General features: G+C 44.4%; 1 protein-coding gene across 1 annotated transcript; it reads left to right on the forward strand.

The window, feature by feature from the left end:
- The first annotated feature begins 12,002 nt into the window (after positions 1-12,002).
- On the forward strand, positions 12,003-13,748 carry LOC121531370. Its single transcript, XM_041836607.1, has 2 exons — positions 12,003-12,463; positions 12,718-13,748. Exons 1-2 carry the CDS (start codon positions 12,172-12,174, stop codon positions 13,350-13,352), a joined length of 927 nt encoding a protein of 308 aa, XP_041692541.1. The 5' UTR covers positions 12,003-12,171; the 3' UTR covers positions 13,353-13,748.
- Positions 13,749-16,842: the final 3,094 nt, after the last annotated feature.

Below are 16,842 nucleotides of genomic sequence, written 5' to 3' on the forward strand. Positions count from 1 at the left end.
GTGCATTCGGAAAGTATTCAGACTCCACATTTTGTTACGTTACAGCCTTGTTCTAAAATGGATCAAATTAATTTTTTCCCTCTTCAATCTACTCACAATACCCCATAATGACAAAGCGAAATCAGGTTTTTAGAAATGTTTGCAAATTTATAAAAAACTGAAATACCTTATTTACATAAGTATTCAGACCCTTTGCTATGAGACTCGAAATTGAGCTCAGTTATATCCTGTTTCCATTGATCATCCTTGAGATGTTTCTACAACTTGATTGCAGTCCACCTGTGGTCAATTCAATTGATTGGGCACACCTGTCTATATTAGGTCCCACACTTGACAGTGCATGTCAGAGCAAAAACCAAGCCATGAGGTCGAAGGAATTGTCCTTAGAGCTCCGAGATCTGGGGAAGGGTACCAAAACATTTCTCCAACATTCTTAAATGGAAAAAGTTTGGAACCACCAAGACTCTTCCTAGAGCTGGCCGCCCAGCCAAACTGAGCAATCGGGGGACAAGGGCCTTTGTCGGGGAGGTGACCAAGAACCCAATGGTCACTCTGACAGAGCTCCAGAATTCCTCTGTGGAGATGGGAGAACCTTCCAGAAGGACAACCATCTCTGCAGCACTCCACCAATCAGGCCTTTATGGTAGAGTGGCCAGACGGAAGCCACTCCTCAGTAAAAGGCACACGACAGCGTGCTTGGAGTTTGCCAAAAGGCATCTAAAGGACTCTCAGACCATGAGAAACAAGATTCTCTGGTCTGATGAAACCAAGATTGAACTATTTGGTCTGAATGCCAAGCGTCACGTCTGGAGGAAACCTGGCACCATCCCTACAGTGAAGCATGCTGGTGGCAAAGCTAGCAGTGCTAGTAACATCTGGTTAAAGCGTTCGCACGCACCGTTCCCCTCTGGGTGGTACGGGGTCGTGCGGCCCTTCTGGCACCTGTAGAGCATAGACAACTGTCCTAGAAGGGATGATTCAAAAGAAGCGCCACGGTCTGACAACATTTGTTCCGGGCAACCAATGGTCTGTTTCAGGGCATTATACAGAGCTCTGGCCATCGTGGCTGCTGACTGGTCTTTAGTGGGAACGGCTAAGGCATACTTGGAGAACAGGTAGGTTATGACTAATATGTTGAGGCACTGATCGTCTGGTCTGCCAAGCGAGAGAGAGTCTATTCCTACGAATTCAAGAGCATTCAATGTAATGGGCATGAGGGGGGCTCTCACTTCAGTTCCCGGTTTACTACACATGCATTGGGGGTAACTGGATGTCCACTCCTTGAAGTCACGGCTCATTCCAGTCCAGTAGAGCAGTCTATGTAAGGTCAACAGCGTCCGTTCAATGCTCGGGTGCCCCATGGCTTTGTGGTATTCCTTCCAGACCTCTCGTGTCTCAGCTCGTGGGACGATGCGTTGGAAAGCCTGAAGCTCGGTGCCAGTGGCATCCCTGACCATCCCCAGCACCCCATCCTGTCTCTTGATCTGGTCCCAATCCTGTAGCAGTTGCCATAACTGTGGAGACAGGGAGAGGCATACCTGGGTTGAAGGCGAGGTCTCTTGTTCCTTTCATTTGCGTAGGGTCAGTAGGTCAGGGGCCATTTTTTGGCGCTCTTTCCAGGATGTGCTGCTTACTTTGGCCGGCACGTCGCAGACACTGGCTTGGGCCTTCGTCACTCTATGCCACTCCCCAGGCAACCTAGACAGAGCATCAGCATTGCGTTTTTTAACCCCTGGCCTGAAGTTAGTGAGTTGGGCCACCCAGCGTTACTCCATGGCACCCAAGTTGGCGATGTCCAGGTGGACCAAGGTGTTGTGTCTGTGAAGACCGTGACTTCTGCTCCCCAAAGGTAGTCCTTGAACTTTTCTGACATGGCCCATTTGAAGGCTAAAAGCTCCAGTTTGAAGGAGCTATAGTTCTGGTCGTTCCTCTCTGTTGGATTCAAGCTGCGGCAGCTGCCGTGCCTTTTAACAAAGCGTTGAGTGGTGCAGCAAATTTGGAGAAAGCTTGAATGAAGCGCTGGTAATAACTGGCAAAGCCAGGAAAGGACCGTACTTGCTTCACAATCTGGGGAACTGGCCACTCCTTCACCACTTCGGTCTTGGACTGATCTGTAGCCACCCACTTCTGGCTGATGACGAGGCACTTAGTTATCCTTACCAGTCTGTGATGAGCATTTATTTATAAACCAGCATGCACGGAGTGTGGGAGACAAATCACGTATTTACCTGATTTGTTTAATATTAACATGCTTAGCAATAGTAGAGACATTTCTTTAGTTGGTAGAGCATGGCGGTTGCAACGCCAGGGTTGTGGGTTCGATTCCCACGGGGGACTAGTATGACAATGTATGCACTCACTACTGTAAGTCGCTCTGGATAAGAGCATCTGCTAAATGACTAAACATTTTAAAAAATAATGTAAATGCTGTGCTTCTGAGAAAAGATGGTTAATCTCTTCCACGTTCACTCCCCGCAGCTGGTCTGGTCGTGTAGTCAAGGACATGGGATAGAGAAACTTGAGGAACAGATAGACCTGTATTGTTTCAATTTCTCTTTGCTTCTGAGTAACCTGGTCACACGGCATAAGACAAAGAGCCTCTTTGACAACCCTGGCGTTGCAACCGACCACAGTTTTTCAGTTCATCCTGTCTTTTACTATCTTCCAAGGGCACAGCTGTGTGGAGATATGAGCAGTAACGGAACTAACGTTATCACTTGTTTGTGCACTATGACCCGATACACATAGCCACAAGAAGAAAACAAGGTAGCTCCTGATCTGCCGGGGAGGGGTGGAACCAGCCATGATCCACTATATAAGACGTCAGCATTTCCTGTTCGTCTGGCTCTCACTGTATTCACTTTGGTGTGGGTATTGTGACCAGCACCCTTATTGATAAGTTATTTTAATAAAGTGAATATCTTGATTGGTGGTTGACCTTGTCTCTCCTCATTATTGATTAAAATATCCACCACAGGAGCCTTTAATTATACACCAACCTGTGAGAAACCTTTTATTATACATTAGCCTGCGAGGCACCTAGATAGTCATCCTTAACAGCCTGTGAGTATTAGTAAGATGAAAATATATTTATATATCTACTCTATCAAGATGGCAAATCCTTTGTTGCTGTTGTTGTAATTAATTGTTTAGTCATTGTTTTTCCCTCATATTTTAAATAAGTTGTCTTCAGATAATGGCGCCGGAGAAGATGGCTGCCGTTTTACAGCCCTCTAACCAATTGTACTATTATGTGTGTTTTTCCGCGTTATTTGTAATTTATTTTGAACATAATGTTTCTGCCATCGTCTCTTATAACCAAAAAGAGCTTCTGGATATCAGGACAGCGATTACTTACCTCGTATTGGACGAATATTTTTTCTTCAACGAGGCAGCTGCGAAGGATATCCTACAGACACCCGACAAGGCCAAAATCCCCGTAATTCGCATGAGGAAGAGACGGAGATATCGTGGACGTAGGTCGGGTGCCTTGTAAGGATCCGACGGCGAGCGAGTAAACTGCCGCTCCCATCAATCCTATTAGCCAATCTTCAATCATTGGAGAATAAATTGGATGACCTAAGATTACGGTTATCCTACCAACGGGACATTAAAAACTGTAATATCTTATGTTTCACCGAGTCATGGCTGAACGACGACATGGACAACATACAGCTAGCGGGCTATATGCTACAACGGCTGACTCCGGTAAAAACTCTAGACCACCTTTACTCCACACACAGAGACGCATACAAAGCTCTCCCTCGCCCTCCATTTGGAAAATCTGACCATAACTGTATCCTCCTGATTCCTGCTTATAAGCAAAAACTAAAGCAGGAAGCACCAGTGACTCGGTTAATAAAAAAAGTGGTCAGATGAAGCAGATGCTAAGCTACAGGACTGTTTTGCTAGCACAGACTGGAACATGTTCCGGGATTCTTCAGATAGCATTGAGGAGTACACCACATCAGTCACTGGGTTCATCAATAATTGCATCGATGACGTCGTCCCCACAGTGACTGTACGTACATGCCCCAACCAGAAGCCATAGATTACAGGAAACATCCGCACTGAGCTAAAGGGTACAGCTGCCGCTTTCAAGGAGCGGGACGCTAACCCGGACGCTTATAAGAAATCCCGCTATGCCCTCTGACGAACAATCAAACAGGCAAAGAGTCAATACTGGACTAAGATTGAATCGTACTACACCGGCTCTGACGCTCGTCGGATGTGGCAGGGCTTGAAAACTATTATAGACTACAAAGGGAAGCACAGCCGCGAGCTGCCCAGTGACACAAGACTTCCAGACGAGCTAAACCACTTCTATGCTCGCTTCGAGGCAAGCAACACTGAAGCATGCATGAGAGCACCAGCTGTTCCGGATGACTGTGATCACGCTCTCCGTAGCCGATGTGAGTAAGACTTTTAAGCAGGTCAACATTCACAAGGCCGCAGGGCCAGACGGATTACCAGGACGTGTACTCCGAGCATGTACTGACCAACTGGCAAGTGTCTTCACTGACATTTTCAACATGTTCCTGACTGAGTCTGTAATTCCAACATGTTTCAAGCAGACCACCATAGTCCCCGTGCCCAAGGACACTAAGAACCTGCCTAAATGACTACCGACCCGTAGCACTGACGTCTATAGCCATGAAGTGCTTTGGTCATGGCTCACATCAACACCATTATCCCAGAAACCCTAGACCCACTCCAATTTGCATACCGCCCCAACAGATCCAAAGATGATGCAATGTTTATTGCACTCCACACTGCCCTTTCCCACCTGGACAAGAGGAACACCTACGTGAGAATGCTATTCATTGACTACAGCTCAGCATTCAACACCATTGTGCCCTCAAAGCTCATCACTAAGCTAAGGATCCTGGGACTAAACACCTCCCTCTGCAACTGGATCCTGGACTTCCTGACGGGCTGCCCCCAGGTGGTAAGGGTAGGTAACAACACATCTGCCACACTGATCCTCAACACGGGGGCCCGTGAACTACAGGAAAAAAAAGAGGACTGAGCACCTCCCCATTCTCATCGACGGGGCTGTAGTGGAACAGGTTGAGAGCTTCAAGTTCCTTGGTGTCCACATCACCAATGAACTATCATGGTCCAAACACACCAAGACAGTCGTGAAGAAGGCACGACAAAGCCTATTCCCCCTCAGGAGACTGAAAAGATTTGGCATGGGTCCTCAGATCCTCAAATTCTACAGCTGCACCATCGAGAGCATCCTGACTGGTTGCATCACCGCCTGGTATGGCAACTGCTTGGCCTCCGACTGCAAGGCACTACAGAGGGTAGTGCGTATGGCCCAGTACATCACTGGGGCCAAGCTTCCTGCCATCCAGGACCTCTATACCAGGCGGTGTCAGAGGAAGGCCCTCAAAATTGTGAAAGACTCCAGCCACCCTAGTCATAAACTGTTCTCTCTGCTACCGCACGGCAAGCGGTACCGGAGTGCCAAGTCTAGGTCCAAAAGACTTCTCAACAGCTTCTACCCCCAAGACATAAGACTCCTGAACAGCTAATCATGGCTACCCAGACTATTTGCACTGCCACCCCACCCCATCTTTTTACGCTGCTGCTACTCTCTGTAGCTCAATATGGGTGGTCCTCTGTAGCTCAATTGGTAGAGCATGGCGCTTGTAACGCCAGGGTAGTGGGTTCGATCCCTGGGACCACCCATACGTAAAAATTGATGCACACATGACTGTAAGTCGCTTTGGATAAAAGTGTCTGCTAAATAGCATTTAATTATTATTTATGCATAGTCACTTTAACTCTACCCACATGTACATATTACTTCAACTACCTCAACTAGCCGGTGCCCCTGCACATTGACTCTGCACCGGTACCCCCCCTGTATATATAGCCTTCCTGTTATTTTATTTTACTTCTGCTCTTTTTTTCACAACACTTTTTTGTTGTTTTACTTTACTTTTTTATTAAAAATAAATGCACTGTTGGTTAAGGGCTGTAAGTAAGCATTTCACTAATGTCTGCACCTGTTGTATTCGGCACATTTGGCCAATAAAATTTGATTTGAAGTTAAAATTACTTCCCCTCAATTTTGTGCAATATTGCCCTAGTTTACTGCCTATTGTAAAGTCAGCCTTGTGTGAATAAATTATCGTCAGCTCGCCTCAATGTACACTACCGGTCAAATGTTTTAGAACACCTACTCATTCAAGGGTTTTTCTTTATTTTTTCTATTTTCTACATTGTATAATAATAGTGAAGACATCAAAACTATGAAATAACACATATGGAATCATGTAGTAACCAACAAAAGTGTTAAACAAATCAAAATATATTTTATATTTTAGATTCTTCAAATAGCCACCCTTAGCCTTGATGACAGCTATGCGCACTCTTGGCATTCTCTCAACCACCTTCATGAGGTAGTCACCTGGAATGCATTTCAATTAACAGGTGTGCCTTCTTAAAAGTTAAATTCCACGAATTATTTCCTTCTTAATGTGTTTGAGCCAATCAGTTGTGTTGTGACAAGGTAGTGGGGTATACAGAAGATAGCCCTATTTGGTAATAGACCAGTCCATATTATGGCAAGAACAGCTCAAATAAGCAAAGAGAAACGACAGTCCATCATTACTTTAAGACATGAAAGTTAGTCAATACGGACAATTAAGAACTTTGAAAGTTTTTTCAAGTGCAGTCGCAAAAACCACCATGCGCTATGATGAAACTGGCTCTCATGAGGACCGCCACAGGAATGGAAGACCTAGAGTTACCTCTGCTGCAGAGGATACGTTCATTAGAGTTACCAGCCTGAGAAATTGCAGCCCAAATAAATGCTTCACAATTCAAGTAAGAGACACATCAACATTAACTGTTCAGAGGAGACTGTGTGAATCAGGCTTTCATGGTCAAATTGCTGCAAAGAAACCACTACTAAAAGGAGACCAATAAGAATAAGAGACTTGCTTGGGCCAAGAAACACGAGCAATGGACATCCAAATTGGAGATTTTTGGTTCCAACCGCCATGTCTTTGTGAGACGCAGTGTGGGTGAACATATGATCTCTGCATGTGTATTTCCCACCGTAAAGCATGGAGGAGGAGGTGTTATGGTGTGGGGGTACTTTGCTGGTGACACTGTCTGTGATTGAATTAGAATTCAAGGCACACTTAACCAGCATGGCTACCACAGCATTCTGCAGCAATACGTCATCCCATCTGGTTTGGGCTTAGGGGGACTATCATTTGTTTTTCAACAGGACAATGACCCAACACACCTCCAGGCTGTGTAAGGGCTATTTGACCAAGAAGGAGAGTGATGGAGTGCTGCATCAGATGACCTGGCCTCCACAATCACCCGACCTCAACCAAATTGAGATGGTTTGGGATGAGTCAGACCGCAGAGTGAAGGAAAAGCAGCCAAAAAGTGCTCAGCAAATGTGGGAACTCCTTCAAGACTGTTGGAAAAGCATTCCAGGTGAAGCTGGTTGAGAGAATGCCAAGAGTGTGCAAAGCTGTCATCAAGGCAAAGGGTGGCTATTTGAAGAATCTCAAATATAAAATATATTTAACACTTTTACTATATGATTCCATATGTGTTATTTCATAGTTCTGATGTCTTCACTATTATTCTACAATGTAGAAAATAGTAAAAATAAAGAAAAACCCTTGAATGAGTAGATGTTCTAAAACTTTTGACTGGTAGTGTGTTTTTTAGATTCAGTATGGTAACATAGGAAACAACCAATGATTTTAAGCCATTGATGTAAAAGCTGAACGTGTAATAAAGATCCTTCGATTGTACTTTGGCCTGCCTCTGTGGTTGTGTTTGCCGTGGGATTATAGAACTCTGCTCTTGACATAAAATGAACTATACATAATGGATGTCTCAGTGGTCAGGGGGCCTGGGGTCACTCCAACCCCTCCCTCAACTGTTCTTTGTTTGTTTTTGTCGACCCTCAAGATGGGAGAGGGACATGTTTTCCGGAGGCCCTACCCTCTCTTCACATCCTCTACAGTGACAGCATACAGTGCATTCAGAAAGTATTCAGACCCCTTTCCATATACATTAGTCTTATTCTAAAATGGATTAAATAAATAAAAATCCTCAATGTACACACTACCCCATAATGACAAAGTGAAAACAGGTTTTTCTAAATGTTTGCAAATGTATTAAAAATAAAAAGCAGAAATACCATATTTACATAAGTATTCAGACCCTTTGCTATGAGACTCGAAATTGAGCTCAGGTGCATCCTTTTTCCATTGATCATCCTTGATATGTTTCTACAACTTGATTGGAGTCCACTTGTGGTAAATTCAATTATTTGGACATGATTTGGAAAGGCACACACCCGTCTATATTAGGTCTCACAGAGCGAAAACCAAGCCATGAGGTCGAAGGAATTATCCGTAGAGCTCCGAGACAGGATTGTGTCGAGGCACAGATCTGGGGAAGGGTACCAAAACATTTCTGCAGCATTGAACGTCCCCAAGAACACATTGACCTCCATAATTCTTAAATAGAAGAAGTTTGGAAGCACCAAGTCTTCCTAGAGCTGGCCGCCAGGCCAAACTGAGCAATTGGGGGAGAAGGGCCTAGGTCAGGGAGGTGACCAAGAACCCGATGGTCACTCTCACAGAGCTACCATAAAGGCCTGTGGAGATGGGAGATCCTTCCAGAAGGACAACCATCTCTGCAGCACTCCACCAATCAGGCCTTTATGGTAGAGTGGCCAGATGGAAGCCACTCCTCAGTAAAAGGCACATGACAGCCCGCTTGGAGTTTGCCAAAAGGCAACTAAAGGACCATGAGAAACAAGATTCTCTGGTCTGATGAAACCAAGATTGAACTCTTTGGCCTGAATGCCAAACGTCACGTCTGGAGGAAACCCGGCACCATCCCTACATTTAAGCATGGTGGCAGCATCATGCTGTGGGGATGTTTTTCATCGGCGAAGACTGGGAGACTAGTCAGGATCGAGGGAAAGATGAACGGAGCAATGTACAGAGAGATCCTTGATGAAAACCTGCTCCAGAGCGCTCAGGACCTCAGACTGGGGCGAAGGTTCACCTTCCAACAGGACAATGCAGGAGTGGCTTCGGCACAAGTCTCTGAATGTCCTTGACTTTAACCCGATCAAACATCTCTGGAGAGACCTGAAAATAGCTGTGCAGCGACGCTGCCCATCCAACCTGAAGCTTGAGAGCATCTGCAGAGAAGAATGGGAGAAACTCCCCAAATACAGGTGTGCCAAGCATGTGGCGTCATACCCAAGAAGAGTTGAGGCTGTAATCGCTACCAAATGTGTTTCAACAAAGTACTGAGTAAAGGGTCTGTAAATGTGATTTGTTTTTATTTTTAATAAATGTGCAAAAAAATTCAAAAAAACTGTTTTGGTTTTGTCATTATGGGGTATTGTGTGTAGATTGATGAGGAAAAATAACAATTTCATCCATTTTAGAATAAGGCTGTAGCGTATCAAAATGTGGAAAAAGTCAAGCGGTCTGAATACTTTCCGAATGCACTGTATCTTATTGGAAATAATGACAGAAAATAGCTTCAAGGCACATTAAACTTCTCAAACCATTAATATAGAAATAGCAATTGGATCCACCCATGTTGCAGGAAGAAGAAAAAATGTCACGCTACACTACATTTCAGTAATGCCCACATCTGTAAATTCAACACTGTTACAACAGCAGCCATTTGACTGTAAATATTTATTTGAATGTTGCTGTTTTACATGAATATTTCAGGGTAAAATTTGATTTTGCATATATGTAGATCTATTGCTACAGCAGTATATAGTGCCAATAGCTATGTAGGTATGAAAACATGTTAAAAAATGTGGGCTAGATTAAATCCGTACTCCGGAAAATCTGCTTTATTGTGCGCTTGAAATGTAAAGGTAATTTCCGATTGACCCGATATATGCAGCGTTTAACGTGAATGATGTCTCCGCGAATGCAGAAACATTGCCTTTAAATGTCAATCACACTATAACTCGGATCTTCCGTGCTCCGGATTGAATCCAGGCTGTAGCCTACATCCACATCCAATCAGTTTACAGTGCATTCAGAAAGTATTCAGACCCCTTGACTTTTTCCACATTTTTCTCTCCACAAAATGGAAGGGGTCTGAATACTTTTCGAATGCACTGTATATTCTCCTTTATATGCCCCACAAGCATAGATTAATTTGCTTAAAACATTATATAGCCTACCTCTTCTTTCTATGCCCAAAAGCTACATTGTGAAAAGGTATTTCCTGTGCAGGAACTAGAGCAGGAATTTGTGGAGGGTGGGGGCTGGAGTGGGGACTGGCAGGCTTCTGAGGGGTTGGGGTGGGAAGGGTATCCTGAGGGGCGGAAAAGAGTGGACTGATATGGAAGGGCCGGAGTTGTGTTTGGGGTTGTTTGGGGGAGGAGGTGGGGTGGAGGCTAGCTGGGTTCTGAGGGGTTGGGGTTAGTGTAACCTGTGGGGCAGGTACAAGCGTGATGTAATGCAAAGGTTGTAGTGGTGGTTGGGGTTGCTTGGGAGGGCAAGGTGGGGTCGGGGATGGTAGTGTTTTTTTTTCATGTGGCGGGTACGCCTAAATATTATACCCCCCCAATAAATGCTAACCTCCCCTGTTATTATGGTGGTGAGTGGTTAGCATGTCTTGTGGGTATGATATTTGTGCCTCTGTAACTTTCTCGTTCATCCTTATTCCTAATTCCTTCAGGACTATCCGTAATCATGGTAGCATCCACATAAACGAAGTGTTTAGAGACATATTCTATTCTTATTTACAATAAAAGTGACTCCAAAATGATACAATACATTACTTACCATTCATTTCTATTGGGCACAAAATAATCTGAAACACAACCAAAACAAATAGCAAATGCATCCAACAAGTTTGTAGAGTCACAGGCTTGATGTAATCATTGCATGCTAGGAATATGGGACCAAATAATACACTTTTGACTACTTTAATACACATGTGAATTTGTCCCAATACTTTTGGTCCCCTAAAATGGGGGGACTATGTACAAAAAGTGCTGTAATTTCTAAACGGTTCACCCGATATGGAAAACCTCATATTCATTGTATCATTTCAAGTCATTGTATCATCCAAAGTGCTGGTGTACAGAGACAAAACAACAACAAATGTGTCACTGCTCCAATACTTTTGGAGCTCACTGTATCTATCAGCCAGCTAAGATATAGCTTGCTATATTAGCTCATTGCTCCAGAGAAAATAGCTAGTTAAGCAGTTAGTACAAGTAGTAGCTGTACTTGCTGCATTATGCAGTTAGTTAGCTAGATGAAAAACATTAGCTAGCTAAATAGCCAGCCAATATATGCAGCTAGCTAGCAAGCTAAATTAGCTCCTTTGAAAAGATTACTAACCAGCAAAGCAGTTTGGCTAATCTAATGTCAGACGGTATAATTTGGAAATAGTCTTGCCATTTCAGTGTTTTAGAGGGTTAGCCAGTGTAATATGATATAGTCATTTTTTTTTTTTTTTTTACAATGTTCTTACCTTTTTGATGTGCTAACGTTAGCTAGCTGTAAAGGTTTATACTAAGGAAAATAGTTGTTCTTGCTCAAGCACGCAATGGCACGTTTTCTGTTTGAATTTTATTGGCTGATGGGGAAGAATGGGCGGAGTTGCTTTAACATCAACCTGTGACGAAGCAGCTCCTCCCAGGCGCCCTATAAGGCATCTAAATCACTTGTGCATAAACCTGTCCATGAATCAGCATATGCGAAAGTGAGTAGATTACCTTGAAAACAACGGTCGGACATCTTGGACGCAGTCTCCTTATTATACCTCAGTAGTTTCAGTTTATCCAGTTAAAACTTTGCACAAGTATAGGGATAAAAAACAATGATTTATACACTAGATGACTAATAGGGGGCGCTGTGTTGAAGCCACTGTGCCTCCATTTTGGCACTCCCCCACCGTTATAAAAAATATTTTGGAAGCTATTTGCCTTATTCTGGAATGTCACAGTGATCGCGGGGAGTTAGTTGCAATTTAGTTTCTATTTCCAGCAACATTCGCGCATGCAAAAGTGGTACTTTTAGTTGAGAGCTTGATAGTTTTACACTGACAGAACCGCACAAAATCCTAAAATCAATCAACATTACAAGCATTATATGTTCAGTACGAGGCTGTCACAATAATTGGATGAAGAGGAGGCAGTTTTTACAACAGCAATGTTTTGAACACCAACCTCTACGTCGATCTGAATGTACCTGTGGAGCCCCATATGACCTGCATCCACCTCCTAAAGAGTCTTTGCGGCTCTGGCTCAAAGTGTTGAACCTAAGGAAACCACCAAAATGTCCCTTTGTGTGCTCCTACCACTTCGTTGACAAGAAGCCTACAGTGGAGCATCCTTACCCAGAAAAATGGCTTGGTTGCGATGCTCCCCTCGTGAAGAAGTGTTGGGTGTTGGTCAGGCAGTCATCAGTGACAGGTAAGCCAAACGCTTGAGCAGTTTGCCTGCTCTCATGTTGGTTCTCCCTCTTGCTCTTGTATCTAAGCACAGTCTCATATTAGCAGAATTTATTTCCTCTACAACTCAATAAAAAATAACAATTTTATATATACTTAATTGTTATGACTATTAAATATGATTAGGAGCATTCATGGAGTATGGTGTTTTATTGTATGGTTTTGTTATTAATTTTCCATTGACTTGTTTAATAAGCCATACTGATTTCTTAACAGATGATACAACAGGCTCAAGTGTTCACCAAATTGAACATGGGGATTGGCCAACACAGATAGGAGGAATGGATATGCCTTCAGAGAAGGATGCCCAAACCCAATGGGAAGACCCATCTCTAAGTGATCACAACTACAGCTCAGGTGATAATGTAAAGCCCACTACCTGTAAGGCAGGGACACAGTGCCCAGCAGCACCTCTCTACAAAACCCTGCTGAGGAACGAAGCACTCTGTACACTGCATACAGGCTTGTCTCTTGCTGCCTTTTCTACCCTGGCGGAACATCTTCTACTTTCAGTTAGACCTGACAGACCAACTCCAAGTGTTTCCCAGAGTATTAGTTATTGGATTGACATGATGGAAGATAATCTGAGTGAGTACATTCCATGGCTGCCAAGGGAAACCATCCGTGCTACAATACCACAATGTTTTAAGGACCACTACCCAGGAACAACCTGCATTATTGACTGCTCAGAAACTGCTTCACAGAAGTGCAAGAATCTGGATTCAAGGGGGAAGTCATTCAGCCATTACTACGCCCAGAACACTATCAAGTACCTGGTGGCCATTGCACCTTGTGGTCTAGTGATGTTCATCTCCTCAGCATATGGGGTAGATGTAGCGACAAATATATAACATCGGATTCTGGGTTCCTGGAGTACCTCTGTCCAGGTGATGAAGTCATGGCTGCCCGGGGCTTCACAATCCGTGATCTGCTACACGAGAGGAAGGTAAATTCCAGACTTCACAAAAAGCGGCGCACAGCTGTCAGAGGAGGACACCACATGTAGAAGACGGATAGCTAACGTGAGGGTTCATGTGGAACGCGTAATTCAAAGGCTCAAACGGTTTAGAATCATCTCACAGACAGTGCCAATCAACCTCTCATCTAAAATGGACAAAATACTTTGAATCTGTGCTGCCCTGTGTAACCTGCGTGGGGATATCATTCATGAAGATGGTGAATCAACTGACCAGTCAAATGCCATTCACAGGGTCGATTTCCCAATATGAATTAAAGTTGTCAAAAGTTACGTTAAATACATTTCAATTCATTCTATAACTACGACTTAATTGTCTATTTTATATACTCATTAATATTAATAAAAAACTAAGCCATAAAAACAATTCCCACAATACTGTGACTGTTGATGCATTAAGTCAGGCTTTTTAATTGAAAAACTATTGTCATGAGCCTCTCACTCCACCGGGTTACCACCTTTAGTTTCTTCCACTCTGCTCACCACTCTCTCTACTCAGCCTAACTAGCTCCACCTGTCCCTGCTCTGCTCGGCTCTAATTACTCTGCCAGCTGCGCTGCATTACCCACTAACCTCTCCCAGTATTTATAGCCCTGTCTTTCAGCTCTCCTGTGTCAGATCGTCTGCAAAGCTCACACCCGGAACCTGTTTGCTCGCGCTTCTGGCTCACCCTGGTTTTGTGACCCCGGACCTGCCTGTTTATTGGATACTCTTCTGCCTCAGGAGATCCAGACCTGCTTCTGCCATTACGACTCCTGACTACTCTTCAATCCCGGTAACTCTGACCAGCCTTCTGCCTTGCTACTACGTATTTTGGATTTCCCTTGAACTGTACTGCTGCCTGGTTTCATTCCGCCCTGTTGTGTCTGTGTCTCCCCCCCCCAGGACTTCTGGACCACCCACCACCGGCTTCATAGGACGCATCGCTGCCACTGGGGGGGGCACAGACCCAGCGCATTGGACGGGATCCCTGTTACCCCTGGAGCCTTCATTCACTCCCTACTTCCCTTTTCCCTTAAGTTTAATAAACTTTCTGGTGTGACGCAATTGTGGTCCTCTGGTCGTCTGTCTGAATCGTGACAACTATTTGTTAATAGTAACTGCAAACAGGAGAGACATCTGACTACATACTTCTACAGAGCTGCATGTATTTGTCACTCAGTGACAATCTGCCTGGCTGATGCTCCTCAACAATAAATGGCAGCATGTGTGTAAAGTAGAATGCCTTCAACCTCAGGACAGCCTCTGTACAGAACTGTGCATAACAGGGAACAGGGATGACGACTTGCTGGGACAGAGTCCAGATGAGCACCTTACTTTCTCTCAGTCCTGTGCAAAACATACCAATTAGCACCTGCATGTACTAGCCACGTGGCCCATGTGGTTGCAGTTGGGGTGTGCCCTCCACCAACTTCACATCACAGGCTTTCCCATTGAAGACATCATCCAGAGAATCACAGCCCTTCCCCATGACAGGACACTTGATCTCCAACAGCTCCCTGGAGTTCAGCACTCCGTCAGGGCTTGCTGATAGCCATGGCTCTTCAACCCTGACAACAGTGCCTCTGTGGTCCACAGAGTATCCACAGTCTTCCAGCCACTGGGAGGCCATCAGCTCATTATCTTTCCCGTAGCGTTTGGCTGCATTCCCTCGGAACCTGGGATACAGATGCTCCTGGAGAAACTTACCAGGGTTGGTGGATTCCCTGACAGGGACCTTCTTGGCTGAGCTTGCAGTAACTTGAAGCTTCCTCGAGTCATGCCACAAGTGTGAAGCACTCTTCTCCTGTTCCAAAGCAGTAGCCAGGGTTGGGTCAAGTTTCACAAATTCATTGTAGAAGGACAGGCACTTTAAATGTTTTTTATTTTTTTTATTTAACCTTTATTTAACTAGGTAAGCCAGTTGATAACAAGTTCTCATTTACAACTGCGACCTGGCCAAGATAAAGCAAAGCAGTGCGATAAAAACAACAACACAGAGTTACATATGGGGTAAAACAAAACATAAAGTCAAAAATACAACAGAAAATATATATACAGTGTGTTCAAATGTAGCAAGTTATGGAGGTAAGGCAATAAATAGGCCATAGTGCAAAATAATTACAATTAGTATTAACACTGGAAAGATAGATGTGCAAGAGATGATGTGCAAATAGAGATACTGGGGTGCAAATGAGCAAAATAAATAACAATATGGGGATGAGGTAGTTGGGTGGGCTAATTTCAGATGGGCTGTGTACAGGTGCAGTGGTCGGTAAGGTGCTCTGACAACTGATGCTTAAAGTTAGTGAGGGAGATGAGAGTCTCCAGCTTCAGAGATTTTTGCAATTCGTTCCAGTCATTGGCAGCAGAGAACTGGAAGGAATGGCGGCCAAAGGAGGTGTTGGCTTTGGGGATGACCAGTGAGATATACCTGCTGGAGCGCATACTACGGGTGGGTGTTGCTATGGTGACTAATGAGCTAAGATAAGGCGGGGATTTGCCGAGCAGTGATTTATAGATGGCCTGGAGCCAGTGGGTTTGGCGACGAATATGTAGTGAGGACCAGCCAACAAGAGCATACAGGTCACAGTGGTGGGTAGTATATGGGGCTTTGGTGACAAAACGGATGGCACTGTGATAGACTACATCCAATTTGCTGAGTAGAGTGTTGGAGGCTATTTTGTAAATGACATCGCCGAAGTCAAGGATCGGTAGGATAGTCAGTTTTACGAGGGCATGTTTGGCAGCATGAGTGAAGGAGGCTTTGTTGCGAAATAGAAAGCCGATTCTAGATTTAACTTTGGATTGGAGATGCTTAATGTGAGTCTGGAAGGAGAGTTTACAGTCTAACCAGACACCTAGGTATTTGTAGTTGTCCATATACTCTAGGTCAGACCCGTCGAGAGTAGTAATTCTAGTCGGGTGGGCGGGTGCCAGCAGCGTTCGATTGAAGAGCATGCATTTAGTTTTACTAGTGTTTAAGAGCAGTTGGAGGCTACTGAAGGAGTGTTGTATGGCATTGAAGCTCGTTTGTGGCAGTTGTAATTGACATGCTCTCCATGTGGCTGGGAAAGAGTAGAGAATCTATATAAAGTTATTATATGGAGTTAGAAAGCATTGAACTTTCAGTCCAATTTTACCTGGGATGCTACTGGCTGTGATATTATTGTCAGTTCAGCATGAACAGATTTATAGAGCAGACTCCCCACAGGCAGATTCAGGTGTCTCAGGCTCCTATTCAATTTCTCCTGTGAGTGGAATGCAGGAGTGGGTGGCAGGGGTGGACATTCTGGACGCTTTTCTGCATATTGGTCACCGGCCTTATGGTGTGTGAAGTCGATGCAGTGTTTAATCGCTTTGGCTCAAGGTTCCCCCGAGTCCCT

This window comes from Coregonus clupeaformis, chromosome 19 (genome assembly GCF_020615455.1).
Source record: "Coregonus clupeaformis isolate EN_2021a chromosome 19, ASM2061545v1, whole genome shotgun sequence".
Classification (NCBI taxonomy): Eukaryota; Metazoa; Chordata; class Actinopteri; order Salmoniformes; family Salmonidae; genus Coregonus; species Coregonus clupeaformis.